At 44.4% G+C, this 27,416-nt stretch overlaps 2 protein-coding genes across 3 annotated transcripts in view; one reads left to right on the forward strand and one right to left on the reverse strand.

Annotated features, from left to right (window-relative positions):
• On the reverse strand, nt 1-23,963 carry fidipidine (coiled-coil domain-containing protein 93). 2 transcript variants are annotated; one of them, XM_077659957.1, is made up of 18 exons: nt 23,835-23,963; nt 23,235-23,342; nt 23,056-23,150; nt 22,865-22,976; nt 21,784-21,879; nt 20,983-21,042; nt 18,407-18,553; nt 17,715-17,762; nt 16,034-16,120; nt 15,847-15,939; nt 12,118-12,180; nt 10,284-10,574; nt 8,291-8,399; nt 6,974-7,056; nt 6,572-6,609; nt 4,235-4,319; nt 1,219-1,332; nt 1-185 (listed from the first exon to the last, which is right to left on the reverse strand). In XM_077659957.1, exons 3-18 carry the CDS (start codon nt 23,136-23,138, stop codon nt 123-125), a joined length of 1,572 nt encoding a protein of 523 aa, XP_077516083.1. In that variant the 5' UTR covers nt 23,139-23,150; nt 23,235-23,342; nt 23,835-23,963; the 3' UTR covers nt 1-122. The 2 variants fall into 2 exon arrangements, with proteins under 2 accessions (XP_077516083.1, XP_077516082.1); XM_077659956.1 differs by having other exon boundaries at nt 23,519-23,954.
• Nucleotides 23,935-27,416, forward strand: part of LOC144126052 (insulin-induced gene 1 protein-like) — a 12,522-nt gene continuing 9,040 nt past the window's right edge. The window contains exons 1-3 of the mRNA XM_077659958.1: nt 23,935-24,671; nt 25,092-25,213; nt 26,093-26,259. Coding sequence (XP_077516084.1) covers nt 24,488-24,671; nt 25,092-25,213; nt 26,093-26,259 — 473 coding nt within the window. The 5' untranslated portion in view covers nt 23,935-24,487. The remainder of the gene's footprint in view (nt 24,672-25,091; nt 25,214-26,092; nt 26,260-27,416) is intronic.

Consider the following 27,416-nt stretch of genomic DNA (forward strand, 5'->3'; position numbering starts at 1 on the left):
ATTTGTACTCAACACATATAACATCATTTATTTTAGATCCTGTACCTGCAAGAAAAAAAAATCCTATGGAATGTGCGACACACTGCCAGATGTCGCTGTGCTGTGGGTTAAGTTGTAATCTATCAGCGCTGCTTTCCGGACGACTCCTTCAACTTCCCCACAAGAACCTCGTTCTTTCGGCACTCCTACAAATAAAAGAAAGGAAGACAAAGGTATGTGTCATTTACAAATGACAGAAAAAAATGCACAGGCAATGCACCGAAAATTATTCCAGCAACATGCATTGCAACAATGCTTGCCTAAATGTGGGAAACAGTTAGGGTCCCCATGCACTTTCACAGAGAAGATGCACAAGCAGAAAAAGAAAAGAAGCATTTAAGAACGTCTGTCATACAACAGCACGCCTGTGATTCAAAGGGTTTGGTCTTCACTGAAGTTTCCAGCTCGTGAAAAGATACAATTTCAATGCTCTCAACAGGAATGGGTGGTGCAGTTTTGACCTTTTGCGTGGTTTTCCAATACCTTCAACCTGGTTAATGCCTGGGAGCCAGCAAAGTAAAGAAAATATTTTATAGAGATGTCCTGCGCACACATACAAAGCAATGCGAGGATTACCACCAGTCATGAAAAAGCTTCCTGCAGAAAGCAGGCATACTTATGTCGAAAGGATACAGTATTTTCGCATATTTAAAGCACAGCAGTTCATGGCAGATGCTGACAGTGTGCCCAAAAGTCCATCCTGATCTCTTCTTTTGCGCTGCAAGAACATACGCCTCTCTTATATTGCCGCTAAACCGCTCTGTCTTCAGTGAAAAAATTCCAAGATTGTTCAATTTATCTTTTATATCATCATTGAAGGCCACTATAAGTCTTGCAAGGGTTGGTATGGTATTGAAAGGTGAAGTGTTTTTTAATCAGCAGAGGTGCAGAAGCGAAAAAGGATGGAACAACTGAAGAGAGCTGCAAAATAAAATGGGAAATAAGCAGAATATATGAGGCAAGCCCTTGGCCTCCACATGCTATGTATGACACTCCACCGGCTTAGCACAGCTATGATATGATCTCCTAACTGCTGTCTTATTAATTCATATTGAGTGAATAACATGCAGTCACCATCATGTATGAGTCCTTACTTGAACTCCCGATGCCTCTCTTATGTGCATCTATCTTGTCCTAAAGAGAAAAAAAATAGCATGGGTTTTAAAGACAAAAACATACCTCCTTGAATTCTTTGACTGTACGGAAGTAGAGCCTCTGCTTGTCCACCAGCTCCAAGAGGCTGTCATGCAGCCGGTCTCGTGACATCTTTGCTTCTTGCCTTTTTTTGTCCACCTGTAGGAAAAGGAATGTCATACATGTCATATTTAGTAAGAAGAGAATGCGATTCTGGCAGCCTGCAACTTAAAATCAACAACACGAGTAGGCAATGCCTCTTTTCTTACTAAAGTGTAGTTTGACATGCACCAAAAAGGTACAGTTCTTAGGCAAGACAAGCTATGTTCTAATTACCAGGCACATAAAGCAATAGAACTGAAAAGTAGCAAGCAGTGATAAAGCAAAAAATAGTGCACTCCATTTCCTAACTTCTGTTCAGCACTAGGGAAATTGACAAACTAAGATGACACATGAAAGGGACTATAAAGGGAAATATCAAACTAGGTAAGACGGGCAGATCATTCCTTGGGAACACTACCAATGTTTTTTCTACGCAGAAATCTGGCTGCGTTGCTGAAAAAAACCACAAATGAAAGTCCTGAAACCATTACAAATTCAAAGTGCCAATTAAAAATTGGAACTGTGGTGACATCATTTCTATGACGTCTATGTGATCTGACCAATCAGAAGTGCCATTGTCAAAGACCAGAAACACTGCCGGAAACTGATAACTGAAAGTGATGCTGACTGCTTTCTTTGACTCTCGCAGTGAGGTGCACCACGAGTACGCACCACAGGGTCGAACAATCACCAAAGAGCACTACAGGGATGTCCTCCGTCGCCTATGTGATGTTGTGCAGCGCAAGAGACCGGAGTTTTGTTCAACAGGAAATTAGAGCATCCATTACGACAATGCTCCTGCACATTCCTCGCACTTGATTCAGACTTTCTTGGCGAAAAAACCATACTCCTGTAGTTCAACAGGATCCTTATTCTCCTGATATGGCTCCCTGCGACTTCTGGATGTTTCCCAACATCAAGAGGCCATTGAAAAGAGAGCGATTTCAGACAAGAGAGGACATTATGGCTGCAACGACAGCTGAGCTAAACTCCATTCCGAAAGAGGCCTTTTCGGAATGCTTCCAACAATGGCAGCACCGCTGGGAGAAGTGTGTGGAGTCCCAAGGAGACTACTTTGGGGGTGATTAGGTTTCCAACGCTCGAGATATGCCAGTTTTTTTTCTTCGGCCAAAGGTCGGATACTTTTCTAACAGACCTCGTATACATCAACATCGATAACGTAAACGCATAGCCTTGAGTGCGTTGTGTGCTGTCGTGAAGCATACACATAAGCTTCAAGGAACCCTAAAAAAGCATACGAGCAGCTGTAGTGCTTTAAAGTGTTCATCCGTCACACCTGAGTGAAAAATTGCATGCACATTTCTCATCAAACGGAGCACTGTGCTGTCGATTATCGAGCGTTTGTTGGCCAACTACGCAGTGTGATCACAGACAACCATTGCGATTCACTCTGCCATGGTCGTAGCGATTTCTACATTCGTGAATTGGTTCCTGCGAGTTGTAAGCGGAAACAAATTGGGGTACGTTCTGCCGGAAAGTAGTCTGCCGCCTGCTGGCTATAGCTGTTGATAGCGGATGCACGCATAATCTATGCAAACACATGTCAGTGGTTGATGATGATGGTGGTGGTGGTGGCGGCGGTGATGATGATGACGATGATGACACATGTATTTCTCACGAAAAACCCTGCTTAGCATTCCGGCACATCACATACTGCCTGTATGATGAACCGTGCTGGAAAACTTTTTTTTTTAATGACCCAAATGAGAGGTAATGGTGCATACATGTGGTACTCCTCAGATATCACATCTGAAAGCACGTTCACCTTTCCACTGAGGAGAAAACATAGAAGATCACGAGCTCGCATAGTGCTTCACATGTAGATGCTGTGCATGCATGTGCGTATCTGCATGAGCGCGTATTAAAAATAAAGAAACAAACACTTTGCAATTTCATTATACCCATCACCAGCACAAGCGAGAAGCTGAAGCGAGAACGAAACTGCTTCGCTGGCCGCGTGGCAAGCACACAGTGTGAATGTCCTTGACAGCTTGCCGTTCTGAACTTGCTGCATTCAATGGCTACAAATAGCCCGAGTGCACACAACGCGAGGCAAAAGCGTCAGTTCTTGTGTTTGCGACATACTTTTCTCCCCATCGTTAGTTTTGCACTGTTATAATTATGAGACACTCTGCACTGCCGCCTATACTCACCGCATAGTTTTCCTCGTATTTTGACAGTAAGTGCTCATCGAGATGACAAAATAGTGTTCGTTCATAAATATGTAATTATCGTCACTGCACGAACCTTCCAATAGTGGTGCCATGTATACCTCACTTTTCTGAAATTTTCTGGCTTTTAAAGTGTTGTTTTCGGTAATAAAATTACATATTTGCTATCAGGTGAGCCAGCCTATGAGTCTAGCCTAACTTAGTATTCCGCTTTAGTGATCCTTAAAGCTTGGTGGTGTTGGGCAAGTCAGTGCTTGTGTATAAGATGATGCAGCTGACCTGACCTGATCAGCCCACATTCTGGTGGTGTCATTACAATAGCTCATGAGGCTATCAAAACGGTAGTGCCTACTACAGCGCTGCATGGGCTCAGGCGTTCTGAAAGCTCAGGCCGGAAAATGTGCCGTTTCGCCAGGCCTGGGCGAGGCAAGAAGGAATGCAGTTAAAACTACTTAAAACAATGGCAGTTCTTTGTCTAGTGTCCAAATAATAAAACCAACCGAAGCATGGTAGTTTCTTCCCACAGCTTATAAAATGTAGTAATTTACTGATGTGACATCATGCATGGTGTGCAGAAAAAAAAAATGTTCACAACCAAGAAAATGGAAGTGCTAGTACACCATAGACCTCTCTCATGCAATCAGTGTTCAGTCAATGCACCACAAAAGGTGCAAAGCCAACGTGCCTCTTTTCGTAATGGCTTCTGCAAGCATGTCAGCATGACCAGAAGAGGAGGTGCAGTAGGGTTGCAAGGAATGCGGGCATACCTTTATCCTGTTCTGCTTCACTCCATCAACAATCTGCTCAAACTGAGCCAGGAACTGGTCTTTGGTCGCAGGATTAGACATGGCCCTGTAAAGAAGCAGAATGCCTCGAGTGTACAGGAACACACAGAAATACTGCCTTTCATAAACACTAGCTGTAAGCCCTCTCCATGCTGTTGTTCCTTACCCTTGTATTGACATGCTTTTTAATAGCTGTATGTTTGCACAGCATTTCCTCTGTTCCCTCTTCGTCAATGATCATTTGCAGCCAAATGGGAGTGGGTTTATATACTCCTAGCTATGTCTTATGTGCAACAACCGAAATATCCTGTGTCACCATTGAGGTTGTGGCTTATTTGCACATTATATTTCTTGTGTACATCAAACTATGGTAGTGAAATGGTAGCAAAATCAATCATTGCAACAAAACTGCTGCTGCAAGTGCTAGTAGTTGAAGCATTCCTAATGTGCTGAAATGCAGTTTTCTGAATACAGCAGATTAAACTGCGTGTACAGCCTTTTCCAAAAGTAACCAGGCTGTACGGTTTGTCGGAAAGTTGTATGTTCAAGCTCTTATGCCAGCCTCCAAACTCTAAATCTTTGTATGGTAAGGAGAACCTTGGTCCTCAGCTTCCAAGGCCTCTTTGATCTTCAGGGAAGCCATTAGGGCTTTACTATACAAGTGAGAAGTAAACCATGCAGACTGGTTTTGGCAAAGAGTGTACGTACATGACCACTAGGCCTCAAGTCCTTTGCACAAAGGCTTCAGTGTTCACAAGAGATAGAAACTTGCACTCAAAAGAAGTGCATAACCTTGTGCAGCTCTTATCCATGGCAATAGCTATATGAGTAATCTTCCTCCTATTTAATAAATATTGTTTGCTGATATCGTACACTGTCAGAGTAGTATGTCGCAACCAACTGGTCCTGCACTCAGTCGATGGCAAATGAGAAAGTAAGCTGGGTGGGTCTGGGCCATGATGGCTACGTGAACTGGATAGTGAGCCCTCTCCAGAAGAAGGAACGGACTTTGTATCACAATAAATGGCACAAGGTCACATGGAGTTACAAGAAGGAGTGAGAGGTCAGTGGCCTCTGAATCAACAGTCTGAAACATGGTTAGGTTGCCTTATGCCTCTGTGTAGCCAAATCTGCCCATATATAAAGTAAACCCAGGCAGGGCAGTGTGGCTGTGCTGGGCTGCACGTGACTGTGGGCTCTCTCAAGAATATGACACCTGTGGTGATGTCAACCAGACAGCCGAGCCTCACATAGACACACATTCACACATTTAGACACACATTTAGTTCTGAATATCAAGAAAAGCCTGAAAATTTTTGCATGTACATTTCACACAAATATGGATGGCTCAAAAACTTTAGGAATCCACACGCATGTACACTTGACCATACACAAAACTGCAGCCTTATTCACCTATCAAACACCTTAAACCCACAAATGAGTAATTCGGTTATCATCTGAAGCTCTTCTGCAGAAGAAACCCAGCTGACATTGTGCTTTAATAAAGTGTTCCACTGTGTCAAGAAAAAAAAAACTGACACAGCACAATTTGGTTTCCTTTATGGTCTATGGGGGCTTAACGTCCCAAAGCGACTCAGGCTATGAGAGACGCCGTAGTGAAGGGCTCCGGAAATCTCAGCTACCTGGGGTTCTTTAACGTGTACTGACATTGCACAGCACATGGGCATTTAGTATTTCGCCTCCATCGAAATGCAACCGCAGCGGCCAAGATCGAACCCGCGTCTTTCGGTTCAGCAGCCAAGCGCCATAACTACTGAGCCACTGGAGCGGCTTTCAGTACAATTTGTCAGGCTAGTTGGTTCATTATTAGATGCGAAGGAACTGTTGAAAATATGTGCTTGTGCATGTTGCATGAGTTTCTTCACCGTCCTTGTCCCTTTCATGCAGCAGTTACTTTGCGACTAGACAGCACTTCCTTGGTGCAGAGTAGAACTTTGCAATGTCTATTTTTTATTTCTCGCTCTGGAAAAGCAACCCTTTTATTGTAGACACAAAATAGTCTGCCATTCTGTGCAGCAGAAATTTCAAATGTAGCCAGCATGACTGACTTGGTGATAAAAGTGATAGATACTTTGAAAAAAAATTTGCAAAAGCCGCCTGCACAATCGTGGGCTAAGAGCAACTGCCAAGAGAGAGTGCTTTCCTAACAAGAGGATGTGATATACAGATATCCCTGTCATTTCTTCACTCCTGGGTTCACTCCTGGGGAAGGAGTGAAGGGCACTTGCTGCTCACTTATGCTATGCTGTCGACCCATGACAGATTGCCAAGTACAGCAAGAAAACAGATAGAACTTACTCTGTGAAGTTTTCAAGCACCGAGTTTAGCAGCCCAATCTGGAAATGCATGACAAAAAATTGTTAACGATTACCCAGTAACACAAGGGCTAGCACCAAAAAAAAACTTCACTTTATGTTATTATGTAAGGTGAGCTTCCTCAATAGAATAGCAAGTGAATAAACATCATGTACTGTACGAACGGTGTGATGTCTCACAGCTTCTTTTGATATTAAATCCCATTTTTAGCCTACTCCAGTCTTAACAAGACAAGCTATGATGCCTGTAAGCCAATTCATGTAAAAAAAAAATGGGGACAAACATAGACAAAAAAACTTTGTAAAATTAAGTACAAGTCTGCAACACTTAGCATATGCATTACCAAGCTTAGCACACGTCGCCCGAAATATATGGCCAGCATACCTCTTTGTCCAGATACATTCGGATGTCGTCCAGAGTGTTGTACAATGTGAAGAACTGTTTTGTCTCTCGGTGCGTAGCAGCCACTGTTTGGGACAGCATGCAAGTAAAGCTCAGTACAGTCTCCATGCAAAATATCTGTCATACCCAAGGCAGCTGAAACATTCACTTTCAACCCTTTCTTTCTTATCTCTCTGTCCCTATAATGAGAGTTTCAACCAGTGGCAATATTTATTGCTTAAAAATAAATTGTTGAAACTTTTAAATTAGAAGAATATTTGCCAACATGCAACATCTGCATTCAATAGCACAAGCAACTAATAAAGCTTTCCTTTGACGCTTTAGTTGACAAAGAAAAACTTGTCTAGCCTTCAAAGACTGCAATATTAACCACACCAACTGCAGACTTAACCACAAGAACTGCGAATGAAGGAGATTTCAAAAAGCTAGTTCTTACATCATTTTTAAACAAACCTATGTCAAGTGCTGCTTTTATGAAATACATAGCAACGATAAAGGGACTGATCAAAGTGTTGCCAACACTGTGGCAAAAGAAAGCCAGGCAGAGACTCTGAAATGCATCTCAAGGGGGCCCTGCAATAAGAATCTTGCACATGTGCTTCCTATGCACCTAAAGCCAAGCTTTCATGATCAGCCATCCCCAGCACTAACATTTTGCCAATGGAATTATCACGAATATAAAAATTCTGCAGCTACCAGTAGCAGTGTTGCATACCACAGTGACATGCAGGGTGCAACACCTTGGTGTCGACAACTGCATACGCGTGAGTTGGCTTTAATGTTAAAGAAACATAGAAAGCCATCCCTCGGGGACAAGAAAAGCAGCAAGCAATGTTTGTGCATTCCGATATTAATCACCAAAGTTTAAGATCTGGTATTTTTATATTATTAATTATCACGGAAATATTGTGTGGTACTTTCTGTATTTATTAAGGCCAGAAAGAACAATGAATTGCCGCACGTTACTGCCTTCAGTACTTCCATCACAAGAACTAGTGGCTGTGTTAAATCAGGAGACCCACTCAGAGGCACAGCATATCTAGCATTATCAAGCACTGTGGTGCTTCTTTAACCCCCTAACAGACACATTTTTTTTTTGTGGTGCCAAAAATGGTCATTGGTACTTGCGTTGCCATCTGTCAGCAAATCAAAAGAATGCTTTGGACGAGCCTCACTCGCCTTAAACCGGACACATGAGTGTTATAAAACACATGACAAGACTAATCAGGAGCCAGAAAAGACATATGACGAGCTTGGCTCATCCAAACCCGTTAGGTGGTTAAGGTGCCATGAGCTTACCTTGACCATAAAGCTCGACAAAACGGCGTTGATACTGGTTCAACTCTGCACGGGATGGAACTTCATCAATCTTCCTCTGAATGGCTGCTATTTCCCGGTTCTTCTTAGCCTACAAGAAAAAGCAGTCCCTATACTGTTTCATACATAGCAGGCAACGCTGCCAAAGCTAGTGCGCCTGTTTGTGTAGGCTAAGTCCGCGCCCAAAAAGTATTTCGCCAAGCAGCCACAGTGACCACAGACATATTTTGTGTGGTAAACCTCAGGTACCAGGAATGACAACCTCCTGCACTTCGTTTTACCTCTTGCCACACTTTCGTCCTGCTATTCATTGAGACTTTGCGAAGTAAAAATGACATGTGGCGGTATGATATGTGGCTCGTAAGGTAAACCTCTCTTATTCCATCCACGCCTAAAAAGTAGTCAGCACTTGGTGAAAATTGTAGCCATAAGGCCCAAACACCGATCGCCTCACAGCTTTAACCGTGATTTTCAGTGCTGCCACTTCGTTTTACGCGACAGCATATACAGCTCGTTCAGTCGAAAAGCCGCCGCCGGCGTCGTAGTACAGTGAGAGCTTGTTAATTCAAACCTCGATAATTCGAATTTTCAGATAATTTGAACTACTCTACTTGGTCCGGCCAAGCTCCATACAGATCTGCGTATAAAAAAGCCCGTTAATTCGAGTGCGAGTCGGTTCCGCTACGGATAATTCGAACTACACGCCGCCCCGTCCGGGCGGCTTGGCACACAGCACGTGGACCTTGGCGCGGACTTTGGCAGCGTGCCAAGCTGCTGCCGCCACCGATAACATCATTTGTTTTTTTCTATCCTGCAGATGTCGGAATTAAGCGAGTACCACACGTTTCCGGTACATTTCCTCTGTGCTTGGCATGCAGTTGCAGCACCATCATGTGCCACCCACTGAAACCCCCCTTCGCCATGCACTGTGCTGGCCCAGCAGATGGCGCGTGCGTAGACGACATTTCTGCATTGCCTATGCGCCAACCAGAAATCAAACGCTGCCTGTTCTACGGTGAACTGCTGGAGCAGCTCAAAATAGTGAGCCGTGAGGTTGATTCAGAAAGTCAGGCAATAACAGTTCACACTGATACACATTATTCCACAGTCTGATATGCCAATACACAGTAATGTCACTGGTACACATTGCTTTTCAACATAGCCACACCGATTGTCCAAACATATGTTCAAACAGTACATCAAGGCACCGATGCCAGCATAGAAGAAATCTGCATCAACCACCTGAAGCCATGTTATGCCAGCTTTCTGTGTGGTTTGTAAATTGCCTGTCACCCAGGTGCTGTTTTTATGGTCCGAAAAGATAGAAATCCCTAGTTGCCAGGTCAGGACTGGTCCAGTACCACCCTCCAAAAGTGGTGTAACAATGAGCACATGATGTTGGGTGAGAGTTGTCAGGCAACGTCGCGCAGCAACACAATGCCTGTTAAGTCCAGGTTTTCTGTGAATGGGGCCTCCTGCAACCACCTCAGTGTGTGACACTAACTGGCAGCATGCACTGTTGCTTCCTTGGTGTGGAAATCAAGCAGAAGCACACCCTTGTAGTCTCAAAAGCCCATGACATAGCCTTCTTTGCAGATGAAGCTGTTTTGAATTATACTTGGAAAATGAGGATATATGTTTTTTCCATTCCATTCTCTCTACAGCCCCGACCTGGCAGCCAGTGACTGCCATTTCTTCGAACCATAACGTGGCTTCAGGGACTCGATGCAGATTTCTGCTACACCTGCATCGATTCCTTGGTGTACAAATGTTTGTACAATACAAGCATGGTGACTATGTTGAAAATAATGAATAGTAGTGACATACAACTGCGTAGCAGTGTATCTGCCTGTGGAATAAAGTTTGTCGACGCAAGCTGTTGTTACCTTACTTTTTGCATCACCCTTGCATATTTACCCAGCTGTATAATGCCAAACTAAAAAAAATGTAAGTTCAATATGTCGGGAGCACAAACCAAAAGAAGCCGCATGCGCTGGAGCCTCTCGCGTTCCTGTTGGCATTGGGCTTCAACCTGACTGTCTTCCTCACTGCTGCCAGCTGCCTGTTCAGGCTCTGGAGATGCCACAAGCTCCTGCAGCCGCTGCATCTCCTGGCGGCAGCTAGCTCGGAAGCGAGCCTCCTGGTCAGCTAGTTCAGCATCTATACGCAGCAGCGTGCAGAGCTTTGCCAGCTGCGGCTCCTGGCTTCCGACACCGTCCGCAATGCGCTTGGCAGCTGCACGCACTTCCTCCAGTTGGGCCTCGGCCTGCAAGAAAGCCAGCAACATGCAACGGTGGCGGTGACGCTACGTATGTGTCAGACGCTTGTATCTTTGTAAATTACAGTGCATCGAAACATATTCTCTTCCTCACTAACATGGCATCAGAGATAAAAAATTCCTACCAACAAATAAAAACACACCATCATATGAAAATACTGGAAGCAAGCCATTATCTTTAATCTAACTGCATCATAACTGCTTCAACAATTTATGCCCACAGCAGGCCTTGGAGCTAGCCCTTTCTATTGCAGGCTATAGAAAAAGAATTGATGCCTTTTTCAGAAGCTGAAACACGGGAAAACAACATGTGCAGCCGCAAGGCAAGAGAGTGGATGAGTAAAATGAGTGCAGGCCTTTCACCATTATTTACTCACTATGTATCTAACCATGTTTCAGTAATTCAAACCTTTCTCTCTAATAATTCAAGCCAAGGCATGAGCCAGCCAGCATCTAAGTTACCATTTCAGTACTATTTGTGCATCACTGTGAAGGTCATACATGAACCGATGCTTATGCCACAGATGACTTAGAGTGGAACACACGTGGATAAAGAATGAAACAGCTGAGAAACAAACAAAGTCATGAGAAAGCCACTAAATGGTCCCATACTTGAACAAAAAAGCAAAAAACACCGACTACATAAACTCTTGACAGCACAAGCACATACCATTAAAAAGCCAAACAATGAGTAAGTAACTCATTCAGTGGTTCAGCTTTTTTCATACGACAACACAGAAGCTTTTGAAATCCTGAAAGTAAACATAGCTCACTGATCTATTAAATTTATCAGAGTTGAATAACACAAGCAAAAAAAAAAAACAGAAAGCAGCATCACATATTGCAATGACTGTAGCTAGATGATTCGTAGCTGATCAGAATGAAGAATTCATTCTCCAAGCAGAGCACAGAAGTGAGATCATTTTTCTTAATTGGTAATTATTTTACTTTTTACCCTTATCTTATACAAAACTCAATCAGTCTGAAGTCTGAAAGAGAACATAAAGGACGGACAGCGTCGTCCTGTCTGCCCTTCGTGTTCCTTTTGCACTGTTTTTCACCATGTGCGGCTAATTGGAAGTTAATCTGCTATCACGCACAGATAATCGTCACATTAGCCTGACAGGGTATTAACCACAGATTAGTCATGACTGCATGAAAATCGGTAGACGCTGTTGGCTAGAGGGCCTTCTTTGAGAGAAATTTCCCACTTTGTTCTTGACTTGTGTCCGACTAAAGTGTCTTGCTATTTTCTCTTCTACACTGTGCCTGTCTTTTCCATCTGCTTTGCTTTAATTACATCAAAAGAGCCCCAGAAAGTTACTTTGTAGTACAAAAGAACTCTACACTTCTCCTGCCTACTTTTGGTTTCAGAAAGTCATCAAAATATTCTGCAATCCATGTCCCTGCATTAAATTAGTAAAGAAGAAAGGATGCTTTTAAGGAGGTTGATGCATACATGTTATGAAAACAATGCACAAAGATGGAAACGAGCCCACATGCAGAAGAATACGCACAAAGAAACACCCACCTCCTTGTCTTCCTTCTGGAGCACCTCATATTCCTCCCGCAGCTTTTCAAGTTGGTCCTGACTCTGCAAGGCACAGGACACAAGACACGTAAGATTTCTTTTTAAAGATGCCGCAGATGCAACCATTGTTACTTTTTGAGTGTAGTTAATAACAATGAAGACCACTGTGAAAAAAACAATGAAAACAAGGTTTGTAAAAGGTAAGTGCAGTCCCATTAAAGTGACACTGAGGAGAAATTGAAGTTGGCTTGTATCCATAGAATAGCAGCTCCTGGTCACAAAAACGCCACTCTTCCTGAATACAAAGCTCTTGTAATGTAGAAAATAGCAAGAACCAAAATGCAGGTATCGCCGCCACAGGCCAATCTCGCAAGAACAAGCGTGATAACCTCCTAGGACAAGAGGCGCCACCGTGGAGGAATTTTCTTTACTTCATGGACGTCACAAATCTCTGAGGCTTGCAAAGGAAGGTTGCACACCGCACCGCTAGCCGGCAGAAATCACGGAGTCTGCGTTTACGTCACGATTCACGTCACTACGTTCTGTGATGTCATAAGAGTCCCCCAGTTTGAATCAGAGGGGCGGGAAAAACTTTTTCAACTTCGAATCCAAATTTCTTTGAAATAAATGCATCTTTAGCGCCCGGACAAGCGGCAACAATACCATGAAATGCCGAACTATCAGATTTCGCTAACAAAAAAAAAATTGATAGAGTTCTCCTCAGTGTCCCTTTAATAAGTCTCTGGGTTGTGTTTTTTACAGAGCTATTCTCATTATTACATGGCTCAACAACAAGCAGTTTGAATCACAACTCCAAACAAAACGAAGCTTTCATTTTCTCAAGAAAAGTGTTTTTCTATATACAACCTTTGTCCGCAAAGTTTTGAGACTGATTTATTTTCTTCGCTAGAAATGATTCCCCAAAACCAACGTTGGTGCATGTGTGTAGCGCCATCTTTTTGGGCTAACCTGAGCTATTTATGTTAATTGCTGTGGCAGCCGCTAGACGGCACTACATGGAGATAAATACGTTGTCACCAGTCGTTTGCGCATTCTAGTGTAAATGAATGTGGAGAGATAGACGTCCACCTCGAACAGCGTGTAGACATAAAATTCTGTGTGAAGCTTGGCAAGACAGCCACACAGACGTACGAGGTCCTTCGTGACGCTTACGGCAACGAGACACTATCGCGGGCGCGAGTTTTCGAGTGGCACAAGAGGTTCGTTTCGGGGAGAACGCCGGTGGAAGACGACACAAGGCAGGGGCGCCCTTCAACCTCACAGAATGAAAACACCGTGGCTTGGATCAGGGAAATCGTACAGCAAGACTGCACCATTACAGTCCGCATGTTATCAGATGCTCTCGACATCAGTAAGACAACATGCCACCAAATTTTGCGTGAGAACTTGAGGAAACGAAAGCTGAATGCCAGACTTGTGCCGCACTCCCTCACACAGGACCAGAAGGACACGCGGGCATCAGTGAGCGCTGATTTGCTCTCCGAGGCAGAGAAGGATGCTGCATTCATCGACAGCAACATTGCTGAAGACGAAACATGGTGTTTTCAATACGATCCTCAAACAAAGAGGCAGAGCGTCGAATGGCGGTCCACAAGCTTTCCGGCGCTGAGAAAGGTGCGGCGACAGAAGACCAAAACAAAGACAATGCTGATAGTATTTTTCAATGCCAGAGGTGTCATAAACGACGAATTCGTCCCACAAGGGCAGACAGTGAATCAGGAGTTCTATATTCACGTGCTCCAACGCGTGCGTGATGCACTGCGACGTTGTCGCCCTGACTTATGGGCATCTGGACAATGGATCTTTTTCCACGATAACGCAAGGCAGCACACTGCTCTCAGCGTGACAAGATTTCTCGCCAAGCCCAGCATTACTGTACTTCCCCATCCGCCATACTCGCCTGACATCTCCCCATGCGATTTTTTCATGTTTCCTCGTGTGAAGAGAGCCCTAAAAGGTCACTGGATAGGGAGCGTGGAGGTCATTCAAGACGCCACGACAAAGGAGCTGACAGTCCTTGCCAAAAGAAGCGTTTTCCAACTGTTTCCAAGACTTCAAGAAGCATTGGAAGCTGTGTATAGACTGCAAGGAAGACTATTTCGAAGGGGTGCTGCACAAATGATTTCAATGTTAAATGCATTTTTTTTAATGGACTCAGTCTCAAAACTTTACGGACAAAGATTGTATATACAGCTTTGAAAGTAGGCTCTACATGAGCCTTTTTTTCTGAAAGCTTGCACTGTGGGTCTATTTACACCATGAACATGCATTCATTACAGCCAAGCTGAAGATATTGGTGCTGTGTAAACTACAGTCTCCTCACTGAGAGAAGTGACAAGTGATGTCAGCATTAGCATTCCTTCGAGGAAAACATTGTTAATAACCAGCCATGTCTATGGATTACTCTGACTGTTTTAACATACCAAAATCCCAATTATGGCATGGAGAAAAAAGCTGATAACAGCATTGTTTTTCCTTCCAGTAAAAGTAGCACTAAAAAAAAAAACTTCCGCAAGCATAAAAGCTTCCACTGCAATTAAACAGTACGGTAAGTTATTTTGGCAGAGGCAAAGACAACAGCCAAATTGGATGCTTGATAAAACATTGACAGGGTGCTTCAAGATAGCGGCACACTGTACGTGAATGATGAATAATATATTATGTATATAATGAATGAGCCAATGACGTGAACCCATAAACTTGATGGCCAGCTGCTCTCAATAACATGAAAACAAAATGAGCCTAAATCCTTTCAACCTTGCATCCATAAAGAAAGCATGAGTGATTGCTTTAAGAGAGTGAAAAAATGCAAATATAATAGGTTCACGTTAAAACTGACACCAAGTAGATGTATATTTAGCTTACTTGCACCTTCTTCACAATCTCTGCTAGAACGTAGACTGAAAAGAGGAGACAAGAAAGCATTTGCCATGAAAGATTACACAAGAACTTTAATTGCCCACTAATATTTGCAGAGTTGTGTTTGTAACACTCAACAATATGATAAGCTACCAGCACATTACCCACATGACTCATCCACATGGAGAACTTGGTTTTTCAGCAAGAGCAGAAGTCCTTAAGACAATAAAGGTGTTAATAGTCCTCTTAAACTAAAACAGGATAAGTGAAATGTTAATATGAGCCTTCCCAATAGGCAATGGGGAAGAATGTTTTGATGCTTTACTCAAGCAAGCAAAACATGCTGCATTACATTTCCTGTTCAGACAAGACTGCATTTGCCTGTGAAAATGATAGGCTGTCTGCTGACTGCTCGATCACTGATTAGGCTTGCATTATAAATTCTAAAAGTCTGCCAGGAGGCATACCCTAATTTAACAATCTGCGGTTTGCCTTTGCCTTCAAGTGCACATGTAAAAGCTGGCATTTTAAACAAGCATCACAAGCTTCACTAATCTACTTCCCTTTCTAGTTTCAACGACCTCCAGCCAATCAATTTGCTACTCCAGTGGTCTGGCACCCATTTCACGCACACAACATAAATGCTCCCACACTGTACAGTGTAGAAAAAAACGACTTAAAATCCCCACAGTGCTTAATATGCACGCATCTAAATCTGCATGATGCCTCAAAACAGAGCTCATATAATTTATCCACATATTTCGATATGGATACTAAGCTTTTAAAATTCCCTGCTGGAGCAGTGTAGCACAGAGCTAAGCAAGCCAGAAGAAAAATGTGAGTGCCCACCTTTTGCAAGAGTTCCTTCTTGGCTTCCAGTTGCTTCTGCACTGAACTCAGCAGCCTTGCATGTCGGGCAGCGCCAGGCATTTGGATCATTGGCTACAAGCAAAGCAACAGACAATCACAGTTGGTCATAAGAGCCTCTACCAACAGTGAAAACCCTCGATGTCCGGTCAGAAATGGGGAAACTTGCCTTCCGTTCCAAGTCCTCAGCAATCTCACGGGCTTCAGCAGCTTGCTTCTGTACAATGTTGCCAACAGACTTGGTTGTGAGGCGCCCCTGCAAGCCACAAGAACGAGTGGCACTTCACATAAGAAAAATGCTTATCTAATTCATCCTGAAGAGCAGATTTAAGCACGACATAGGTATTTGCCACAAGTAGCTCACACCATCTAGCACCATCTCTGGGAATGACAAGCTCAAAACTAATGGACTTTTCCTCAAACCTGTTGTTTCTGCTGACTTCACACACACTTAAATTATCACACGTTGCAGACCAATTTCTGTTTTCTCGATGGCAGCTCCATGTGATAGTTATTCAAATTACTTCATAATCTAGTATAACAAGATGCTGGCTTTGAGATGCTGCATGTTTAGTCGTGCACATTGGTTTGCTATTGATGTAGCAGCAAATGTGTTTCACTGCACATTGTAGCTATCAGGTGGAGATCTCTACACTTAGCCTTTTTCACATAAAGTGCACACTTGATTCTCAAGCATCTACTACAAGAAGATTGTAGCTTTCAAGGGCACTAGCTTGCTTGAATGCCAAGATGATGCTGCAAAATACAACACTGAACTGCATAGCTCGTGGAGCATGATGTCATAAATATAGACCTGTGCTACATCCCCTAATAAGACACAAGAGGGAGAGGAAAATTGGGGCGTAGAGGAAAATTGGGGCGTACTGCTGAGAAGTCAAGACACCATTAGATCATTGTCTCCTCAAAGGTGATTCAAGCGCGTTAGGTCTGCTAATCAGCTCAGTTCGTGTTAATTGGTATACACAAAATCCCCATCATACTTGTCTACACTGCACTAATGGTGCACTACAGAGCAAAGAAACAGGTGTATGATCATATTTATTTGGTTCCAAAGACAATGCCTGAGCGCAATTAAGCACTGACTTAAACACACGAACCCCAAGCATGAGCCGAAGAGCTCAAACCTAGCTACTGCTGACAGATTTTGGCAGAAAAATGGTGATCCAGGGTGGTTTTTCATGACACCACAAGAAGAAAGAAAAGCACATGGAAAAGACGCACCGTGCAGAGCAGACAAGACGCTGATTTACAGCCAGGTTCCGCTGTACAGTGCTCCAAGCACTTGTTTAATGCATGTGGATGGTGCACTGGGAACTATGCTGGCATCATCTGCTAGTGGCCTAGGCCTTGAAAAAATATCACATCGCATGCGCTTTCGTAAGGAATGTGGTTTACTTTTCATGTTTCAAAAAGCTATATTAGGCCCAGACGGCAGTGAGAAATGTCACCAAAACATACAGAAGCACACATCTTGAGCTCTAGACACGTGTGGACATCTGTACACAAGGCAGTATGTACACAGGAAAAGGAGAAAAATTTTTAAAAAATTGAAGCACATGATGCTACCGGAAACATGACTTGGACACCTGATACCGTCAAATAGAAACGTGACTTTACCACGATGCAGCAATATTGACATAAGTAGAGTTCACCTTCCCGCTATACAGTGAAGTGCTTGCATGCCCTGTTTCTTCTCTCTCTCTATGCAATGAGTTGCAAAGTATGTAAAACTGCCAAATGTTCACTGGTACCAAACTTATGTAATGAATTTCAGGCCCAAAACTGTAACACACGTGCAAAGAATTCCAGTATGCCAGATGGGCGCTCACCTCAGAAGAAGCAAGGGGAGCCATGTTGCTCAGAATCACCTCCGACTCCTGCAAAGTTGTGGTGAAGTACATTGTTTAAAAAATAATTAGTTGCGACAGTGAAGCTCACTCGGAAAACCACATTCTTGTGCAGCATATGCCCTTCTCGTTTTTCAGCTCTGGCCTGACCCGTTACCACTAGGCAACACAAGGTGTAGGTGTATGGAAAAAAAAATACTTCGGCACAGTCACGTAAGCCAACTGCTTGAAATGCCTGCAAGCAAAAAGAGATGTGCAAGACCCATCCGCTGGCAGTAATACCAGGCAACTGGGTCATGAGGCAGCACTGAAATGAATTTGCTCCCAAACACACCCATTCCGTAAACTTTTGCAGTCAACTGTACGTTCACATGTCCATTACTAACACAGAGGTGCATTAATGCATGCAGATTTCTCCAGCACATTATAGAAGACAGTATGAGAAAAATGAATTTAGTTAGGCAAGCATCATCTTACAGTCTGCCTCAAAAGAAAGCAAGGTTCAAAGAGCAAAACTGTTCAACAAGGGCAAATTACGAAAGTGCAACAGCAGGACCGGCCACAGTGCAAATAAATCAAGCTTCATGTGCTCTCCGATATACAAGTTTATGTCTAAGATGAGTAACTGCAGCCACAATAATACAAATAACAATTAACGGGCTCACTACTCATACCTGCTGGGATTGGTCACCTTCAGCAGATCCCTTGGGTCGATGAACACCAGAGCCGTATTCAAGCAGAGTGGCCTGCACCTGAGCTGCTTCTGTTTTGAGTGTGTTTCGTGCATGATGGCGGTAGCGCCGTCTAGGACGGTACCGCTCCTGGAAAGAACACATAAATGGGGCAAACGCCATAGCGCGCAGTTCGTATCAATTAGCAAGTTAACTTTTTCTGCACACATTCAATCCGAGTTTCCTGAAAAAGGGAATGCTATTACAAAGAATAAAATCAGTAAAGTAAAGTGAGTTTCCTTTGTGTGCAGACAGCAATGCCCCAAAATATGTACTGTTAGCCCAGGTGCCTACCGCATATCTGAGGTAGTGTCTTCATTGCTACGAAATGTAAAATGAGAAAGTGAATAATCAATGATTTCATTTGAGCTTTGTCAAGAAAGTGGCTGTGATGTGACGCACGGTGGCTAATGAACACATGCAAGGTGCATCGCCGTACAACATGCAGCCCATGTAGCCTGATGGCACAGATGGCCAGCATCCACTGCCTTTTTCCCAGACATGCAGGCAGCCCAAGCATGTTTCTTAAAGTCCCATGATCAAGTCACTGACATCCGTGGTCCCAACGATGTTATATCAAAGGAGAGATGCAATAACGTAATTACAACAAATCAGTAACTGCCTAGCATTGCAAGAGGCAAAGGCAAGCAAATATCGATCGTGCAATGAGAAATTCCTGAAGGCTGGTGTCTAAGCGACAAAATATGGCCTGTAATGTACTGTATATATAGCGTTCATTCCTCAAGCAATGATTTAGACAGAAATATACTGCACTTGCTTGCCTAACAAACACACTTTTCTCCCCAAAACATTCACTGGAAATTTGTGGAATGCATTCATTACACAGGGTAAAATATTCAGAAAAAATTTGAAGCGGTAGAAACAGGCCAGAAAGTAGGCTGGTGGAATCTCGCTTTCAAAATAAAACAAAACAAATTCTCTACCATGGTTTCTGTGCTAGAAATTAGCAAATTACTTTTATTTGAAATCTGCAAGTGTAACTTGCAGAGCAGCCGATAATGCTGTCCAAAGAGGGAACAACTAGAGTTCACTCTAGAATAACTCGTAGCTTTGAGCACAAAGCTAAAGTGTAACAAGTTGCTACAATCCTTAATTTAGCAGTTCAAACAGAGAAACCTTTTGTGACTAAGCTTGGTTTCTATTGGCTCTAGTATTCCTCATGGAACATTCTGATCGGCTGTTCATCCCGTAGGGTGAGGTATAGTAGTCTTGGTTTCAACAAATAAAGCTTTGTTGTATTGCATAGTTTCAGAGTTCAAAGGTTCACAGTGAAAACATGCTAACATTCACTTTCATCAAGAGCATACTACATGCCAAAAGAAAGGGCTGCGTTTATTACGTAAAGGAAAAAAAATTGCCTTTTTTTGCAGCCAAAGTGGGGGGGCCTGCATTCATTATGAGTGAAAATGGCATATTACTTTTATAAGGTCTATAGCCGCCGCGGTGGCTGAGTGGTTATGGCGCTCGGCTGCCGGCCCGAAAGACGCGGGTTCGATCCCGGCCGCGGCGGTCGAATTTCGATGGGGGCGGAATTCTAGAGGCCCGTGTGCTGTGCGATGTCAGTGCACGTTAAAGAACCCCAGGTGGTCGAAATTTCCGGAGCCCTTCACTACGGCGTCTCTCATAGCCTGAGTTGCTTTGGGACGTTAAACCCCTATAAACCAAACCAAACCAAAACTTTTATAAGGTCAGGTACCAGCATTATTTGAAAGAGCAGCAAAGGGAATTTGTATCTAACAACAGACAATACCTACCCTAAAAGCAACCTCGAAGCATCCAATGATGATCATATTACGCATACTGAAAATATGTGGCTCAAGAGAGAGGGTTTATTGATAGGAAAAGCAGAGAGGTTGGCCTGAAAAATAAGTATCTGGCCTGCTACCCTGCTCTGGGGGACGGGAAGAGGAGATAAAAGAAGGTCACGATGGGGGACGATGATGATGGGAGGAGGCAGATGTAAAACTGTTTTAAAAAAACAAGGCACACTTTCTGACATCACAAACGCGAGACAAGGTCCGTGTCGCTCAAAAAGCGTGAGAGCGCTCGCGTTGCCTTTACAGTTCTAAAACTATCTGGCCAAGCGCCGAGGATCAAATCCTCAGAGAGGAGCAATGTGTCCATAGGCTTCAGAGCAGATGCGAGTATGAGTCTTTCACGTGCATACGCTGGACACGCCACTAAAACATGTTCAATAGTCTCTAGCACACCACATGTGGTAGATTCCGGGGAGTCCGCTTGTCCTATTAAGTGCAAGTATTTGCGCGTGAAAAATACCAATACCATCCCAGAGATTATAACATGTCAATAGGACAAATTATTTCACACCTAACAAACGAACACCACTATTCTAGGTGTGATGAAACTCTCAAAGTTCAGCACATTAATTACAAAATGCCTTGACAAGAGAACTTGCACCACATTACTACGATTGACAATGAAAATGACAATCAGCCACTCAGACACTTAACACATGCGAGAGGAAAACACGAGCGTACCTGGAGAGCTGCATATGCACCCGAAAAGGCTGTCGCAGACTGCACCCTGTTAGGGGCATCCTAGCAAAGAAAAAAGTTAAGGAGTCGTTACAATCTATCCGTCATTTAAGGAATGAGAGAGCAATTTCTTCCCGAGTCTCAAACTTTGGAGAATAATGCACACTGTTTGAAATCCTTCAATACGCTATCACAAACAGCAGACTTTCAGCATTTACAAACAGGGTTAGGCCAGCATACGAGAACTGGGAATGCCCAAGACACAGCAGCACTTGTCACCTGTGTAGCCTTGTTTACATGAACCCAACAGCGGCGGGTTGAGTCAGGGGATCGAGTTGAGCAAGGTCAACCCAACTCGGTGACTGTCTGTTTACTTAACTCGATATTACGGAGTCGAGACTGGTTCGACTGCAGTGACACCAGCGTCGAGCAGCGCAATGGGAGAGAGCAGTGGCAGCCTCTAAAATCGCTGCACGTCTCCACTGTCTCGGAGGGGCAACGGCACAAGCGAAAAAAGATTTGCATTTACCATCTCCCCTCTCACTAGCCCGACTGTTCGACTCAACAGCATTTACAAGCACATCGAGGCAGGGTTGAGTTGAGTCAAAACACCCCCTGCAGCGGAGTTGACTGGACTCGCTCCCTTGACTCCTGGACCCGACTCTGCAGTGTTTACATGAACCCAGCAACTGGTTTTAAACACAATTCCTCAGCTAAACCCTGTCATGTAAATGCCACTTGTGTAACCTTGCATGGCTATGAGGATAAAAGGGCACGGAGCAGTGAGCAGTAAAGGCAGCGTACCACAGGTCCATGCGTCTTCTCAAAGAGGTAAACGGCATATTCACGATGAATGTCTTCGGTCTCTGCTTTTGTTTCAATGGCCTTCTTTACAAGCCACTAGAGTAAGAAGAGAAGGTGAAAGTAAAACGAAAGTACAGTTATTGGATGGAAAGCACGAGAAAACTGCAGTGGCTATGCACTCGCAGCCATTTTATGCAATGGAGAATGCATCAGTATGTTCATCACATGCCTTCAGTAGGAACGCAGAGAGATTTGGAGGCTGCATGATTATCTGAAATCTTATGCTCAAATGAACTAAGTTTCACCCAACTTCATCACCTTGCTTTATAAAACGATACACATAGCACGTGTGTCACTTCTTTGCTGCATCCTCATCATATTAGTGTCTTCATTATGTGTAGTCGACACCAATCAGCCCAGCTTCCTGTTCTACTAAAATTAATGACTGAGCAAAGCACTCAGCAACCGCAAACTGATCGATGTGAAGCAGGATGTTGCTCCATTTACTAATCACAGACAAATAATTAAAACTCTGAATTCTGAAAAATGTGCCTGCAGGAATTATTAGGTAAAATAAGAGTTCCCTCATCAATTATATCATGAGAGAGCTGTAACCACTGTATTTTCCAGCGTGTAATACTAGCTAGATTCATTTTCAATTAACAGCGATGCATAAGCTTAGTTCGATGATTTTTAAAACTGCATGCAACACCATGCTCTAATTCATGTTTATTAGCAGTTCCACACACTGTTTCATTGGAGATAACAGATTTTCCATATATTTAATTTAACATTCTTTTAACAATACAGGAAACGAATTGAGAAGTCATTTAGGCTTTGTTAGCGTAGAGACCTTTCTTAAGCCGTAACGCTGTGGCATGGAAACAGGAGGGAAACATTGTAACATCATGCATTATGATCCCTTCAGTACAGCGCTGTGTCTGGAGTAAACTGCAAATCACCTTATTACATGATCAATCTTCAAGCAACAAAGACAGCTTTTATTTTTTGAAACGACACGTGTATGCCAATTTTAATTGAAAGTGTAAACACCACCGTACAACAAAACACGGAAACTCACTTGTATAACGGGAAATATGTGATCGAAGTCCAGACCCTGTATCTGATGGGGCTCAATACGATGCGGGCATTTCATCCTTAACAGCACTCGCACAATCTTCTCGGTCAATGATCTGGTAAAGAGCAGTTGTACTACATCTCAAACACATGGAAAGTAATATGTTGAAGTGAATTCAAGGAAGGACTGCCTACATCTTTTGACCGATGCTGAGGTTTTCGTTGAACGGGAGGTCGACATCGATGTCCACAGCGCAGACTTCAATGGCCCAAGCCATGCCACCGACGATCTACGCAAGCAGTGCACATTTTATTAGAAGATGACACACTCCGAAAACTAAAGCGTGAAATGCGCAATGAAGACAGCTCACTACCTTATCGAATGACGATATTCCTTTAATTCGAGCTCGAAAGTAACCAGCGGCAACAAGCAGCTCGCCGATTTCTTGCAGCTTGTCATTTTGGTCACCGCTGCCTTGAGTCTGCATAAAAGCGCCAATGCGATGCCAAACGCGCTTAGCGGCAATCCAACCAGATATACAAAGAAAAAACTCAAACTCGAGACCTTCAAGCAACTTAACTGTGCCCTACAATCGTCGTGGCAATAGTTCGCAGCAATTTGCAAATTAGGCTCCAAACTTTAATGAGTCGTGGTTACCTGCATAAGCGCTGAATCCATGGTGCTCAACGGTTAGTGTGTACGGCTTTATAGCTTTATTGCAGCTACCTAGATTCTATCAGCACGAATCGAAGCAGGCACACCGCAAATCTCCCGGCGAATGCACACGCCCCTCACAGCGCCAACAGCGTTTCATATCGGTGACATCGGAAGTTAGGCGTTAGGCGTGGAAGCAGTTGAGGGCGCCACAGATTGGCAGTGGAGCTGGCAGTTGCGAGCGACAGCTGCGCTACTGCAAAGCGCCGAGATCCAAAACGCCACAGTGTCAAACGTCAAACGCTGTGCTTGACTCAACTCAACATCCGATGCCAACGCACTTGCACTCGCGTGGGAAAAATTAAACAAAACTAAAGCACGAGGGCTGACAGGCCAGCGAAGCAAGGCCGGGAAACGGAACCGGCGCTGATGGTGCGACACCGAAGTCGGTCATGTGTTGGAGCAGTGCGCTCCCATTGGTCGCGGCATCGCACGAGCCAGCCGCTGAGCGCCGATTGGACGCTGTCTATCGTCTGTTTTTGCGCTCCCTCGTCGCCAGAGGGTAAAAGTGAAACATAAACAATGATACGAACCAAGAAACGTGCTCGTCGATGCGTCGCCCGTGTGATAAAGACGACGTAGAGTTGCACCGAGCTCGCGCGTGAGGAGTTTCCCGACCAAAGGTAACTGATATACGAACCCGCGACGGTGAAGGGGCATCATCCGCGCGGCCGCTGAACGCCCAGTGTTTCTCGCGCCTCGAGACGCCGCAGCGGCGGCCTGCTGACCCATTGTCAGCAGTGTGACTTGTCAATCGCGCCACTCGACAGAGGTGAACGTTCAGATCCCTTACGTCACAGAGATCCGGCTCCGAAGGACCTGCCTTGCACGGAGCTGGGATGCAACAGATCACTGGTAGCGTGCGAGCACGTCTCTCTCTCGGAGTGTGAACGGCGACAGTCGTCAAGAAACATGATGGCCTCGAGAAGTCTTTTATGGAGAGTCTCGTTCCTCTTCTGCGTCGGAGTCTTCTTCAGCCTTATGCTGGACTTCTTCCAAATTCAGTACCGCCTCTCGGCGTTTGAGCGAAATCTCATCGGCTCCGTCTTCATGTCGTCGCCGTGGTGGGTCCCCGCCATATGTGGTACCGCAGCTGGTGAGTCAGTCTGTTATCTTTTTTTTTTTTAAAGCTCTTTAGCCCTTCATCCCTTCCCCCTGGCTTTTCGCGGCAGTGCAATACAGTAAAGGGTTACTGGAATTCCGATGCTGATGCCTTTTTCTTTTCTTTGCTTACGCACGACTGTGTTGCGTTAGCTTGCATATATTTCGGCCCGAAATTTAGCGATAGCTGAAACGGCCCTTCGCATAATTTGTTATGCTCCGTGTTCCTCAGCCTCTTTCACCAATGGAAGGCTTCTACAAGGTTGAAATGTATAGGCCCATGTCCATCTATTTGGAGGTTGGCGCGGCGCCGGTATTAACTTGTCGAAAGTATTTTTTTACTTTCTTTATTGATGTCGATAGGAAATTATTGCAGTGATTATGGGGCTTAAATTTCTGCTGGGTTTTCTTTCAGTCTCAGTGGGCCTGTTGTACCCATGCCTGGACCACAAGCTTGGTGAAGAAACAATACCACACCACTGGTCAGATGTCATGAAGTGCATCGCACTATTCGTTGGAATCAACCAAGCCAGTGCTGTATCCTTGGAGTATGCCAGCATGTCAGTGCTTATTACTTTACAGAAGTGCACATATGTCTTTGCAGCATGTACTGCACTGCAACGCGTGTAGTGCAGAAATGAAATTAATTGCTAAATCCCTTGCATTTGTTCATGCCATTGTTTCCGAAATCACTGCCACACATCCAGATTTAATGTCATTTTAGACAGTGATGATAATGCCTGAAACCTATGCGAAAATGTCCCATGAATGTAAATAGTGTTTATAAACACAAAATATTGCTCAATTGTGCTGTCGGAGTTCTTTTTTAGAACGTAATCAGAATCCCATGTGTTAGCACACAAAGCCACACCATGCCAACAGAAGGACTCCCAATACAGGTGCCGCTCACAACATAATTGCAAGTCGTATTGTAAGCTATGAATAAATTATTTGCAACACAGCAGGATGGTAGTTCTGACGACGATATATGCAAGCGTGTATTTCGTGGACCAGTTGTGGTGAACACATTAGGTTATTGTCGGCATTGGGATAGCCAATGGAATTAATTTCGTCTGTGTGGCACCACATGAATGGCATTAAAGCTTAAGACAGTGGATGCTCATTGTAATTTTTTGGTGTATATGCTCCACGGGTATGAGTGCCTTGGTGTGTGCACTCTGCAGTCCAGTTTTTGTGAAGCATATAACTGGTCAACCTTATTCAACATTCCTGTTATTGCCAGCTGCCACTTTTAGTACTGCAGCTGTGGCGTAATGTTCCAACTGATCTAAGCCATAATTTATTACATTGAACCAGATGCTGCTGTGAGCTTATGAGATGCACAGTGCGGCTGTCTAGCAGCTAAGCCATGTTTCAAGCGAGAGCCATCTTGGCCTTTGACTGTTTTGCCCACAGAAGATTGAGCTGCAGAGCGACTGGCAGCCTGCACTCTCCCTGGTGCTGCTGTCGGTGAGCCTGTGGTGGCTGTGCGACCGCACACAGGGCGGCTTCGGCCTCAGCATTCTCACTGCACTTGTGGCCACACTGGTAGCCCACTTCCTCGTCTATTACAGGATCGGAAGGTGGGCATATTTCATCAGTCATTTTGATTGAAAGGGGTCATCCTGTGATGCTGAAGTGGGAAAACGATAATACATAAGCTAAGAATCTGGGTGCAAAACTAGCATTTATTCAAAGGAGGTTATGCATGTGTTTATAAGCAGTGTTCTGTATATTGTCACAAATAGGTTCCGGAACCAAAAGGGCTAGGCACAGGCCGCAAGCAGTGAAGCAGTGTCCCAGCTGCAAGAGCATGCGCGTCTCTCATTTTTTGTCCTCTAGGTGCTGCCAGGGGACACCTGGTGGCATTATTCCCCCTCCCCCCAAAAAAGAAAGCAAAAACGTTGGCGCACTTTAAGCGAACAGGAGGAAGTAAAACAAGCGAACAAACGATCACGGGCCGCCGAACGGCTGCAGGCAAAAATAAAGTAAGAAAATGCGGAAGAGGCGCCTGTTACTGCATAAAGGAAAGCTTCATACACAGTATGTGCACGACCTCAGGCTGAGGTGCCATCGGGGAGAACTTCATAAGTCACATCCGTGATGTGGCACAGCACTGTGTACGGTCCAAAGTAGTGGCTCAGGAGCTTCTCCGGCAGGCCTGGGCGACGTACTGGGCTCCATAACCACACTTTGTCGTCGGGGTGGTACACGACGTGTCGATGTCGTTGGTTGTAGCGTTGTGCATTCGCTGTCTGCTGCCGTCAGATGTGCATACGGCCCAGTTGGCGGGCTTCCTCTGTGTGCCGGGTAAATTCCTCGGTGTCTGGCGTGAGCACCTGGTCGTCAGTTGTGCATGGAAGCATGCTGTCTAGCATCGTTTGTACGTCACACCCGTAGAGGAGATGAAATGGCGTAAAGCGAGTTGTTTCCTGAATCGCCGTGTTGTAGGCAAACGTCACATATGGGAGGATCTCGTCCCAAGTCTTGTGCTGTACGTCGACGTACATTGCGAGCATGTCCGCTAAGGTTTTGTTGAGGCGCTCCGTGAGCCCGTTTGTCTGTGGGTGGTATGCAGTAGTCTTGCGGTGGGTCGTGTGACTCAGCTAGAACACCTCGTGCTTGAGCTGCGCTGTAAACGCGGTGCCCCTATTGGTGATGATGGAGGACGGGGTGCCGTGTCATAAAACAATGTGGTGTATGAAGAAATGCGTGATTTCAGAGGATGTACTGTGCGGCA

This window comes from Amblyomma americanum, chromosome 3 (assembly GCF_052857255.1).
Source record: "Amblyomma americanum isolate KBUSLIRL-KWMA chromosome 3, ASM5285725v1, whole genome shotgun sequence".
NCBI classification, from domain to species: Eukaryota; Metazoa; Arthropoda; class Arachnida; order Ixodida; family Ixodidae; genus Amblyomma; species Amblyomma americanum.

What these genes read in the sequence shown, in the direction of transcription:
- fidipidine (XM_077659956.1), bottom strand. Translation starts at nt 23,539, where the DNA reads ATGGATTCAGCGCTTATGCAG. An exon ending in TCCAGAAGGAAGACAAGGAG is followed by an intron (nt 10,575 to 12,117) that starts GTGGGTGTTTCT and finishes GCTTTCTTGCAG; the next exon opens with GCCGAGGCCCAACTGGAGGA. An exon ending in CAGTCAAAGAATTCAAGGAG is followed by an intron (nt 186 to 1,218) that starts GTATGTTTTTGT and finishes TTTTATTTGTAG; the next exon opens with GAGTGCCGAAAGAACGAGGT.